Source organism: Triticum aestivum, chromosome 6A (genome assembly GCF_018294505.1).
Source record: "Triticum aestivum cultivar Chinese Spring chromosome 6A, IWGSC CS RefSeq v2.1, whole genome shotgun sequence".
Lineage (NCBI taxonomy): Eukaryota > Viridiplantae > Streptophyta > Magnoliopsida > Poales > Poaceae > Triticum > Triticum aestivum.
Genome location: NC_057809.1, coordinates 465,935,274 through 465,947,278, shown reverse-complemented (window position 1 = coordinate 465,947,278; position 12,005 = coordinate 465,935,274). Strand labels below are relative to the sequence as shown.

General features: G+C 46.3%; 1 protein-coding gene across 12 annotated transcripts; it reads left to right on the top strand.

The window, feature by feature from the left end:
- Window positions 1-3,416: 3,416 nt before the first annotated feature.
- On the top strand, window positions 3,417-5,581 carry LOC123127944 (protein NUCLEAR FUSION DEFECTIVE 6, mitochondrial). Of its 12 annotated transcripts, XR_006462871.1 has the most exons (5): window positions 3,418-3,653; window positions 3,734-3,858; window positions 4,624-4,649; window positions 5,014-5,055; window positions 5,277-5,581. XR_006462871.1 is itself a non-coding variant. In XM_044547818.1 (4 exons), the coding sequence occupies exons 1-3, from the start codon at window positions 3,532-3,534 to the stop codon at window positions 5,031-5,033; spliced, it is 267 nt and encodes an 88-aa protein (XP_044403753.1). In that variant the 5' UTR covers window positions 3,417-3,531; the 3' UTR covers window positions 5,034-5,055; window positions 5,277-5,581. The 12 variants fall into 12 exon arrangements, 8 of the variants coding, with proteins under 8 accessions (XP_044403753.1, XP_044403755.1, XP_044403752.1 ...); XM_044547818.1 differs by lacking the exon at window positions 4,624-4,649 and having other exon boundaries at window positions 3,417-3,653; XM_044547820.1 differs by lacking the exon at window positions 5,277-5,581 and having other exon boundaries at window positions 5,014-5,239.
- Window positions 5,582-12,005: the final 6,424 nt, after the last annotated feature.

Below are 12,005 nucleotides of genomic sequence, written 5' to 3'. Positions count from 1 at the left end.
AAGGTGAACAGTTTTTGGTAATCATGATTTGTTTTTGAAATTCCAACATTTTTCCAAATTTCTAACTTTTTTTTGTAATTACTGATTTGAAAAAAGAAAAATCAATAAAGAAACAAACAGAAAAATATCACATTTGAAAATTCAAAACAATGTTTTAGATTTGTAGTGGCTAATAGTTCCTTTGAACCGTGTATTTTTATTAGTCGTTGAAGCTCATCCGCTTGTTGGCCACGACTACCAGCTGTTGGAGGTGCAAGGTGGGAAATATCTGGTGCACCAGTGCTTATGGTGCTACCGGTGCACCAAACTCACGTTTCACACTTTTAATGTTTAAAAAATTCCAAAGAACAGTTAGCACATTCAGACAACATTAATTTATGTTGTCACGAAATTTCGGGTCAAAATTCGAAACATAGCTCAGAAAACAAAAATGGCAAATTCACTACTGAATAGTACATAACATATGTTGGGCTCTAGATTTGGCCCATTATCGCAATGATGTCAAATTTGTCATTTGAATCTCAAACAATGTTGTGTCAATGTGCTAGATTTTCTTTCGGATTTTTGAAAATGTTATACAGCATCCGGTGCACCTGTAGCACCACAAGTGTGGGTGCATCCGATACATTCCTAGTGTTGGGTTCGATCCCTCGCATGGGCGCATTCATTTTTTTGGTGATTTTTTCACTGTTTCCTCGTGACAATGGGCCAGCCTAGTTGCAATGCGCGACGTATAGGAGCCCCTAACACGTTGTTTTTTTAGAAAGTCCCTAAGACGGCGTTTCCTTCGTTAAATTGGGCCGGCCCATATATCCCCTGCTCCAGTAGTTTTGGGAAGCTACTAGATGCTTTGCGACGCTTGTCTCAAAAAAAAAGATGCTTTGCGACGCGCGCAAATCGCGCAAATCGGACGCAATGCGCGGCCTATAGGAGCCCCTAAGACGTCATTTTTTATTTAGAAAATCCCTAAGACGTCATTTCCATCGTTGATCGTACGAAGTGCTCACACGCTCCCATATTGAGCCGTCCCATGTATCTCGTCTGCTAGCTCACGTTTAGCTACTAGATGCTTTTAGATCTATTTTTTGTTTTCTATGTTTTTTCACTGTGGTTTTCTACCATTTTTTTATTTTTCTGGGTTTTCCCTTTTCCTTTTCAGTTTTTCGTCTTTAATTATTTGTGGAATTTTTTCAAATACCTGAACTCTTTAACTTCTGGATTTTAATTTTGTGAACCTGTATTAAATTTATGAATATATTTTTAAATGCGTGAACCTTTAAAAAATCATGAACATTTTATAAAATCCGTTGATGTTTTTTCAAACTGGTGAAAATCAAATTCGTGAACTTTTTCAAATTCATAAACTTTTTGGAATCCATGTTTTTTTTCAAAAAATACATGAACTTTTTTCTAATTCATGACCTTTTTCAAATCGGTGAACTCTTTAACTTCACAATTTTTTCCCAATCCATGGAATTTTCAAACTCAAGATTTTTTTTCAAAATCCATGAAAACTTTTTAAAATTCGTGAGTCCCTTTTTTGAAAAGTCATGAACATTATAAAATAAGATAGGTTCTCTAAAACTAAGAGAGGTTGCAAGGGCAGTAACTAAGGTACTTTGTAGGATAGGATTGAAGAAGGTAGCTAAAGTACTTAACAGATACCAAAAAAATGTTAGGGGCTGGTAATAAAATATTGCAAGAACAAAAGGAGAGCTTGAGTGTGTGGTGGTCAAGATGAATATTGGAAATATGCCATAAAATCAATCATAAAGATAAACACATGCAGTGGTTCTTGAAGGAATGTGAGATTAGGAGGCAACAAATCTATCTGCATGTGTGAAAAGATAAACACCAAACATATCCCTAGTCATGCCTTTGTACTAGCTCATGTATTGTTGACGCTTTGTTTTCCTAACCATGAGCATTGTTATGGTAATAAGGATGCCAACAATGACCAGAACATACTCTTAGGGTAACAATGGTATTGGAAAGACCTAACTTATGAAATATTGCGAGATCACATCATCAATATGTTGTCGACATTTTTGTATAAAGTGTTAACGTCTACTTTTGTCCTTAGGCCATGAGAAACTTGGAGGGTTCATGCAACCGTTCTCCACATTGATTAGCAATATGTCCCATTGTACCATGGTTTGCACAGAACCGGGGCATCCTTTCATACCACACTTGCAATATCTGACTAGGCTTACAAGGTGCCACATTCCCTGACAAAAATGTAGCAAGGGGCTTATCAAGCTTGATCTTCACCCTAACTCTGCACAAACTTGATGTATTCCACACCATCCAGACCCATCTCTACTTCTAGCACTTCTCCCATCTTTGAAGCCATTACCTTAGACACGGAATTATTGCGTACCAAGTTTGACAATTCAATGATCCTCATTCAGACTTTGATGGAGTCTAGAGACATATTTCTATATTTACCAGTCAATTGTATTCTTCATTTACCACTACATGGTGCCTAAAGAGCCACGAGCCTCCATACATTGTCGTGTTCCAGTCTCCAAAGCACTCGAACTCCACTGTGAACAAGTAATCATTCAAAGCTCAAAACTTCACCTCTTGCGCACAACCCCACGCCACCTGCATGGCCGTGAAGAAAGCCATATGACTAGAGGGGACTTTCACGCATACCCTTATCAACACCGCCCAACATGTCTCCCGTGCAGGCTCTCTGTCCCGACCCAAAAGATCAACAACATCATCTTCCTTCAATTATCTCGAGTCTTCAAAGTAGATCATCAACTTTCCCTCGGTTTCGGATCCATCCTGACCCACCCGTTTCCGCCGTCGTCGCCACCACTACCTTCCTCCTCCAAGATGTGAAGGATTAGGCATGCCCTCGCGCGATAGAGCCAAAGGACGTTATCCCAATATCGATGAGGGAAAGGCCCGCCCCGAACGTCGGTAAAATATGAGTTCCAACGGTGTCACCACCGCCCGGGAGAAACCCTAGGTTTTAGGGGCAAAATATTCTGTACAGCCCTTACACCCTGTTGTATCATGCACCTGTCGATGATGGTTTGTATGTTTTTTTTTCAAGGTGATAGACGTTGAATTTGCCAAGCCCACAAATCGTTAGTAGTGAATATGAAATCATCAAATTGGTTTTGACACCAAACATGAAATCGTCAAAATAACGTTGACACAAAATATGTTTTTTATTTATTTTTGTAACCGAACAAACTATTCTGTTTTTTTTATTGTTTGGATTGCTTACCACATGTTTCATGTGGTTAACTATTCTGTTTTTAGTTCCGCCTCCAATCCTTTTTGCCCAAGAAATGCAGCCTGTTTTTTCGGTGTGGCACATTTGGCGGCCTGCCGAACAGGATCCGCTATTGTTGGGCGTCCGGCCCAACATGGACCTGGAAATGTGTCCTTCCTTCCCAGCCCGTGCCGCCGCCGCATTCCTGACGCCGAGCCCTAAACGCTTCTACTCTCCTCGGTCCTCGCCCACCCGCCTCTCCCTTTCCCATCTCCCTTGCCTTCGCCAAACCCTCAGAGATGGCCTCGACCTGCTTCCGCGCCGCCGCCCGCGCCGCCACCGCGGCATGCCGCTCGGCGGCCTCCCGCTCCATGCCCTCCGTCGGCCGCTCCGCCGCCCGCCGCGCCCCGCTAATCTCCAGGTAAACAAACGGTGACGCAGTTGATAGCCTTATCCATGTGGGTGCCGGATCTGTGACGCGGAATGGTCTGTGGCGTGCAGGGTGCCGCTGGAGCTGGGGTGCTGCGCGGGAATGTCGCTGCTGCCGCTGCACAGCGCGGTGGCCGCGGCGAGGCTGACTTCGCGGCTGAGCACGGCGTCCCGGAGCTCCTCCGCTCTCTCTCAGGGTATCCTCTGTCGCACCTATCCCGGACTTTAACAATCGTACCATCGATGAAGCTGTTGTCTGTCTTTTCGGTTTGGGTGAGAACTGCGCCCGCCCGTGCATACTTATACCTTACTTTAATCTTGCGCGCCATTAGTTCAGTTGCTTGCTCAGCATGGTGAAGAATCTGATGCTGCTTGTTTGCTCTGTGTCACCCTTTGGTCACTTCCCTGTCGATGATTCTGTGTAGTTTTTGTCCAGATGTGTGTGGTCGTTGTCGTATCACCGAAATGCCAGTGTTCTAAGAAGTTCCATTTGGTGTTTGTTTGCTATCATTTCTATTCCAAAAGGAAATTATTCAGCTCGCTGTAGATGGTTTGACTAATGAAAATGGAGAATTAGAGATGTCCATGTTCATAAACTCTAAATTCCTCTAATTCTTACCAAAATAATGTCGTATGTAGCACCGTTTTGGCCTAATAGTATGCTAGTGCTGTTCCACGGTGACATCACTGTGCGTAGTGACATGACTACCTCAATATTGTGTTTATGTTTGGGTAGGAACAACAAATCACTTTAATTCTTAGGTTGCACATGTCAGTGCTACCTTTGGGTCTCTCTAGCTGATCAGCACTCCATACTATACCTCCTTTACCTACAGTCCAAGAGAGAAAACATTTTTTTTCATACTATAAGACAATAACGATTGCAGATTCATTTGTTCAACAATATTCTTTCATAGATTTTTGTATTGAGGTCAATTGAGTGAGACATTTGGTTTCTGCAGGCACATGAGTTGCTAGTTCTTGAAAGGTATTTTACTGGAAGCTTGCTGTTTTGCTTCGCAATCATCAAGAATGAGTGCCTAAACATGTCAAATTTGTACCTGAAGACTAGATTTATATTATTTACATATAATTATTAGCCGCCTTTCTTGAAGAACAGTTTGATGGATAAAATACGCCATTTCCCTATGTTTTATGCAGTGGTTGTGATTTTGCTAAGCCTACCTGTTTGGGAAAAATATATGCAATATTATTTGTGCAACTTTCCTATATGCTTCTCTCTTTGCCTTGTAAGATGGTTACATTTTCTCTTGAAATTCTATTTAACAAAGTGAGTTGTATGAATCCGCCTGGCAGTGTAGTTTACAACATTACCATTCTTCTTTTCTCAGATGAAAATGATGATACGTGAAACATTTACACAATGTCTTAAGGTGGGCGCTTGGCTATTGTGGATATGCTCCAAACATATTGCTCGACATCTGTCTTAGCCGTAGTGTTATGTCTTAGACAGTCAATTCCTTGTAACATTATTATTTCTAGTATCAGGAACACTTCAACGCTGTATGCTTCCATGCTTATAAATTTAAAGAATAAAGGTGCTGTTGCGATGTTCAATCTCCTGATGTATACTTTATTTGTTTGTTTTATATAGAGATGGGTCTCTCTGCTCCAAGGTGATAAAACGCGGGAAGACCTGCTCGTGTCGTGCAATCAGTCTGATAGAATTTGTAGAGTAGTGAACTAAATGAACTTCTTTTGGTACGGAGTAATTTATTTGTGACACGTACAATCATGGTTCTGCTGGGCCTTTCCAAGTTTTGAGATCATATCTTTTATCTTGATATAAATATGCAAGGACAAATTGCAGAGTGATGGCTGTGTTTGTTTACAACAGTTCTGAATGCCATTTATATAGTAATGATCGATGAGAAACGAGTTTGATAATGCAGTATTGCCTATCTGCTATTTGATATTCTAGCCGCATTCATACAAGTCATTTCAGAACCTGGAATCAGCTTACATCCCACCAGATAGTCTCAATGCTTCATTTCCATGGTCTCCTGCTCTGTGAATTTTGTTTAAATTTGCAGCTTCCAGGAATTGTTGTGGTTGCTGGCTTGCTGTGAAGAAATGGTTGTTACAATAGAAAAGGTTGGTTAGCCAAATGCCCAAATGAAAACCTGTGTATTCTACTCTACCTTGAAGATGGTCGCCTGGATTGCTTGTTTTTTTTATTCAAAACCAGAGTCGATTTCAGCAACTGTTGCATCTCATCGGACGGCTCTTCCTTTTCCTCTACATCTATCCACTGCCTCCGCCCTCTTAGAGCATCTCCAAATAATATTGCAAACTACATGCTACCCTACTCCTCGTCGGAACTTGATGGACCCCTTGATGTAGTCGTGGCCTCATGATCGTTCAGTGGGGCAAATTGATGTCATCTCCTTCAGTGTTGTCTGCGAAGAGCTCCTCCTGCTTGATGTCGTGGCGGTTTGATGTCGCCACCTGCTCGGACTCAAGGATGGCGTGATTCTCCATGATGAGCTTGGCGAAGGCGGCAGTGCCTCCATGCTTGGCCTCGAAATGCGCCTTCGTTGAGAGGTGCTTCACCTCCTCAACTTGGGTGAGGCAGAATTGCTCCTCCACCACCTTCATGGAGAGGAGGTGGATGTCGTCCACCATGACATTTGCCACCTCAAACCTTGCGGAACCTCCATGCCCTCCTCCTCTGAGCTCGGGCAGGCCGCCATGTGCCGTGTGTTGTGCATTGGCGTCCATGTGGGCTAGAAATCCTTCATGCCCTCCTCAAATTCGTCTTACATATGGGCTAGAAATGGGTAGTGCTGGACAGCCCAAACATATGGGCTAGATTTAAAGGGTTCGGTTAGGTGATAATTTTTTATCCATACTATGTTCGAACTGTGTGCCCGAACATATGGGGCGAAGCGGAAGATCCGGTTGAAAATGCTCTTGTCCATGCTAATTGGTTGTCTCTCTTGCTCGTGGCGCTGCTACAGTGTAGCCTTTGCCATGTCGCCAACACCCGACTGCTAGCAGTTCTGTCGCTGTTCCCGACCATCTCTCTAACCCTATCGTGCCCGACCATCTTCCCTGGTGTTACAAAACCCCTCCTCTGCTCAATGTCGTCGCTGCCTTCGGCTCGGTGAGCATGAATAACCAAGAAATCATACGTCAAAGAATCAACTGTGATATGCTAAATATGTAGTACCGTGAGTTTTAGCAGACCAGAAGGAATAAAGTTGGTTAGCAGATGAGGAGGCTCATCAAACAGAGGGGACAATGACGATCCACAACGATGCATGTTATGTGGTGGTTGTTAGAGTTATAATATAAGTCATGTACCCCTTTGTATTTATCCCGTTGTATAAGGGGTTTCCTGCATATGTTTCACACCTGTACATGTATATATATATCGGCCTATGGCCTCATGGGAATACAAGTTGCATATTCCTATCATGGTATTAGAGCTAGGTCAATTTTATAGCACGCGCAACTCGTGCTGTTGATCCACCTCCGTCGCGACGCCTTCATCCTTGGCTGCGCTGACTCTCCCTCCCACCCCCGATCGAGACTCCTAGATCGATCTGCTCGACCCGCCCTCATCCGCCTGTCTCGTGAGGCGCCGCCGCCTGGGCGCTGCCGCCTGATAGCCGCCATCGATCCCGATCGAAGACGCCCGCGATCCAGCCGACTGGTTCTGCTCGTGACCGATCCAGCCGCCAGGTCCTGCCCAAGATCCTGTAGCCGGTCCCAACTGCTCTCTCTCCCGCTCGGATCCCGTCGCTAGCGTCCTCTCCAGCGGACGCCCGATCCAGCGCCGGCCCGATCAGGTCGTTGGTGCTCTCGTTGGTTCTCAAAACAAAAAAAAACAAAAAAAAAATGTCTGCTGCATCGGGCTATGTTGCTGTCCCTCGCTGTCCGGTGATCTTTGATGGTACTAACTACACCGAGTTTACTGGCTTCATGTGCATTCACATGCGTGGCATCCGTCTTTGGGGTGTTCTTTCTGGCGAGGTCTGTTGTCCGCCACGTCCAGTTCCTCCGGTGGCCCCTACTCCGCCAACTCCATCGGTTCTTCCTACGGATGCTAATCAGGCCGCCAAGGATGCGGCTAAGGTTGCTGATGAGGCTGCTGATCGTGCTTATGATGAGAGGGTTTTGGCTTATGAGGAGGCTCTTCAGACATATCATGGTGCTCTGTCTGTTTACACCCAGTGGCTTGATGATGATGCTCGTGCTGCAGCTGTTCTCACTGCTAGTGTTCTGCCTCAGTTTGCTTCTGAATTTCTGGGTCTTTCTACTGTCTTTGAGATGTGGACCCGTCTTCGTGAGCGCTATCAGCCCTCTGGTGATGCTTTATACCTCTCTGTGATCCGTCAGGAGCATGCTCTTCAGCAGGGTGACTCCACTGTTGATGACTTCTATGCACAGAGTTCTGCTATCTGGCGCCAGCTTGATTCTCTCCGTAGTGCTGGGTGTCGTACCTGCCCCTGTTGCCAGGCTGTCCAGGCCAATTTGGAGTTTCATCGCGTCTATGAGTTCTTGTCTCGGCTCCGTAAGGAGTTTGAGCCCCGGCGTGCTCAGTTGTTTGCTCGTGGCCGTATTTCTCTCATGGAGGCGCTTTCTGAGATTCGTGCTGAGGAGACTCGCTTACGTGGTGCTGGTTTGCTGGAGGTTCCCTCTGTGCTCGCTACTCGTGCTCCTACGCCACTTGCTCCACCGACCCCTTCTCGCTCGAGTGCTCCGCCGCTCTTGCCCACTCCTTCTGGAGGCTCAGGTCGCCCCCGTCCACATTGCGCCTATTGCAACAATGATGGTCATCTTGAGTCTCAGTGCTACACGAAGAAGAAACACCTGCGCAAGGCTCGATCATCATCTTCAGGGACTTCGTCATCTACCTCGACAGCTTCAGCCATTGCTTTGACTGAGCAGGATATTCTGAGACTTAAGCGTCTGCTCGCGGCTTCAGGTTCTTCCTCGACGGGTACTGCCGGTTCTGTGACTGATGCTTCCCGCACTGAGCAATCACCCTCTACACAGTCAGGTACATCCCCCTGGGTTCTGGACTCTGGAGCTTCTTTTCATATGTCTTCTCATTCTTCCACTTTGTCCTCTCTTCGATCACTGGATTCTCCTATTCATGTCTTCACTGCTGATGGTACTCCACTTTCTGTTGCTAGTAGAGGCAATCTTACTACTCCTTCTTATTCTGTTCCTGATGTTGCTCATGTTCCTCGACTTACCATGAATTTGTTTTCTGCTGGTCAACTTACGGATTCTGGTTGTCGCGTCATCCTTGACGTTGACTCTTGTTCTGTCCAGGACCGTCACACGCACACTCTGGTTGGGGCTGGCCCTCGCCGCCGTGATTCTCAGGGTCTTTGGGAGTTGGACTGGCTTCATGTTCCTTCTGCTGCCACCACCATCGCCAGTTCTTCCGCTTCTGTCGCCTCCGTCACTGGTTCTTTCCAGCAGTGGCATCATCGACTTGGTCATCTGTGTGGTTCTCGGTTGTCTTCTTTAGTTCGTCGAGGCCTTCTGGGGTCTGTCTCAGGAGATGTCTCTTTAGAGTGTCAGGGTTGTCGTCTTGGCAAGCAGATTCAGTTACCATATTCACATAGTGAGTCAGTGTCTAAGCGTCCTTTCGATTTAGTCCATTCTGATGTATGGGGTCCGGCCCCTTTCGCTTCGAAAGGTGGTCATAAATACTATATTATTTTCATAGATGATTTCTCTCGTTACACATGGCTTTATTTCATGACTTCTCGTTCTGAGGTGTTGTCTATTTATAAGCGTTTTGCTGCCATGGTTCATACTCAGTTCTCTTCACCCATTCGTGTTTTTCGTGCTGACTCCGCTGGCGAGTATATCTCTAAGATGTTGCGTGGTGTTCTTGCTGAGCACGGGACTCTCTCTCAATTCTCTTGTCCTGGTGCTCATGCTCAGAATGGTGTGGCTGAGCGAAAGCATCGACATCTTCTTGAGACGGCTCGTGCATTGATGATTGCTGCCTCTCTCCCGCCTCATTTTTGGGCTGAGGCCGTCTCCACATCCACCTATCTTATCAATATACAGCCTTCCGCTGCTCTACAGGGTGGTGTTCCTTTCGAGCGACTTTTTGATCGTTCTCCCGATTATTCGATGCTTCGCTCGTTTGGTTGTGTTTGCTATGTTCTTCTTGCCCCTCGCGAACGCACCAAACTGACCGCTCAGTCTGTTGAGTGTGTCTTCTTAGGCTACAGTGATGAGCATAAGGGCTATCGTTGTTGGGATCCTATTGGTCGTCGGATGCGTATCTCTCGAGATGTGACTTTTGAAGAGTCTCGTCCCTTCTACCCACGCCCATCTTCCTCGACTTTTTCAGTGCAGGATATCTCTTTCCTCACTTTTCCTGACTCACCTATCACCCCCGCCGAGACTGTACCTCTCCGTTCCACTTCCTCTCCTTCTCCACATCTAGTTGATTTGCAGCCATCATCCTCCCCGGTCTCCTCGCCTAGCATGTCACCGGGTTCTCCACCTTCATCTCCGGTGACTTCCTCCCCGGTCTCCTCTCCCAGCCTGTCACCGGATTCTACACCTTCATCTCCGGTGACTTCTTCGTCGCCACCCCCTGATTCTACCTTGCCGATTCCTCCTTCTATTATTCCATCTTTTCCTCAGCATTACACTCGTCGTCCACGACCAGTCGATGCCTCTGTGGATGGGTCGTCATCTTCCTCTCAGCCTACTTATGGCTTGCGTTCTCGTCCTCGTCCGCCTGTTGATCGCTTTGGATTTCCCACCGCTGGTGCTGCTGTTCTTGAGCCGACTTCTTACCGTCAGGCTGTTGTTCATCCTGAATGGCAGTTTGCGATGGCAGAGGAGATTGCTGCTCTTGAACGCACTGGTACCTGGGATCTTGTTTCTCTTCCTCCCGGAGTCCGTCCGATCACTTGTAAGTGGGTCTACAAGGTTAAGACTCGCTCCGATGGTTCTCTTGAGCGTCACAAAGCTCGTCTTGTGGCTCGTGGTTTTCAGCAGGAGCATGGTCGTGATTATGACGAGACTTTTGCTCCTGTGGCTCATATGACCACTGTTCGTACACTTCTTGCCGTTGCCTCTGCACGCCACTGGTCTATATCTCAGCTTGATGTTAAGAATGCCTTTCTTAATGGTGAGCTGCGTGAGGAGGTGTACATGCAGCCACCACCTGGGTATTCTGTTCCTGATGGCATGGTATGTCGTCTTCGTCGCTCTCTCTATGGCCTTAAGCAAGCCCCCCGCGCCTGGTTTGAGCGCTTTGCCTCTGTGATCACTGCTGCTGGTTTTTTAGCAAGTGCTCATGATCCAGCATTGTTTATTCACCTTTCTCCTCGTGGTCGGACTCTTCTTCTTCTTTATGTTGATGACATGATCATCACGGGGGATGACCCCGAGTATATTGCCTTTGTAAAGGCCCGTCTTAGTGAGCAGTTTCTTATGTCTGATCTTGGACCTCTTCGCTACTTTCTTGGGATTGAAGTCTCTTCTACCTCTGATGGCTTTTTTATATCCCAGGAAAAGTATATCCAGGATCTTCTTGCTCGTGCTGCTCTTACTGACGAGCGCGTTGTTGAGACTCCTATGGAGCTCAATGTTCACCTCCGTGCTACTGATGGTGATCCTCTCCCTGACCCGACGCGTTATCGTCATCTTGTTGGCAGTCTTGTCTATCTAGCTGTCACTCGTCCGGACATCTCTTATCCGGTTCATATTCTGAGTCAGTTTGTCTCTGCCCCCACCTCGGTTCACTATAGTCATCTCCTTCGTGTTCTTCGATATCTTCGAGGCACGATCTCTCACCGTCTATTCTTTCCTCGCTCCAGTTCTTTACAGCTCCAGGCCTATTCGGATGCTACGTGGGCTAGTGATCCTTCCGATCGCCGTTCACTTTCTGCTTACTGTGTTTTTCTTGGTGGTTCTCTCATTGCCTGGAAGACGAAGAAACAGCTTGCAGTTTCCCGTTCGAGTGCCGAGGCTGAGTTGCGAGCAATGGCTCTTTTGACGGCAGAGGTGACTTGGTTACGGTGGTTACTTCAGGATTTTGGTGTTTCTATCACTACACCGACTCTGCTTTTATCTGACAGTACAGGTGCTATCAGCATTGCACGCGATCCTGTGAAGCATGAGCTCACCAAGCATATTGGTGTTGATGCTTTCTATGTGCGCGCTGCTGTGCAGGATCAGGTTATTACTCTTCAGTATGTGCCTTCCGAGTTACAGTTGGCGGATTTCCTGACGAAGGCTCAGACTAGAGCACAACATGGCTTTTATCTCTCCAAACTCAGTGTTGTTCATCCACCATGAGTTTGAGGGGGGGTGTTAGAGTTATAATATA

Excerpts from the sequence above, each read along its gene's own strand:
- LOC123127944 (XM_044547813.1), top strand. The coding sequence starts at position 3,532 with ATGGCCTCGACCTGCTTCCGCGCCGCCGCCCGCGCCGCCACCGCGGCA. Across the intron at positions 3,654-3,733 it reads CGCGCCCCGCTAATCTCCAG|GGTGCCGCTGGAGCTGGGGT; the intron begins GTAAACAAACGG and ends TGTGGCGTGCAG.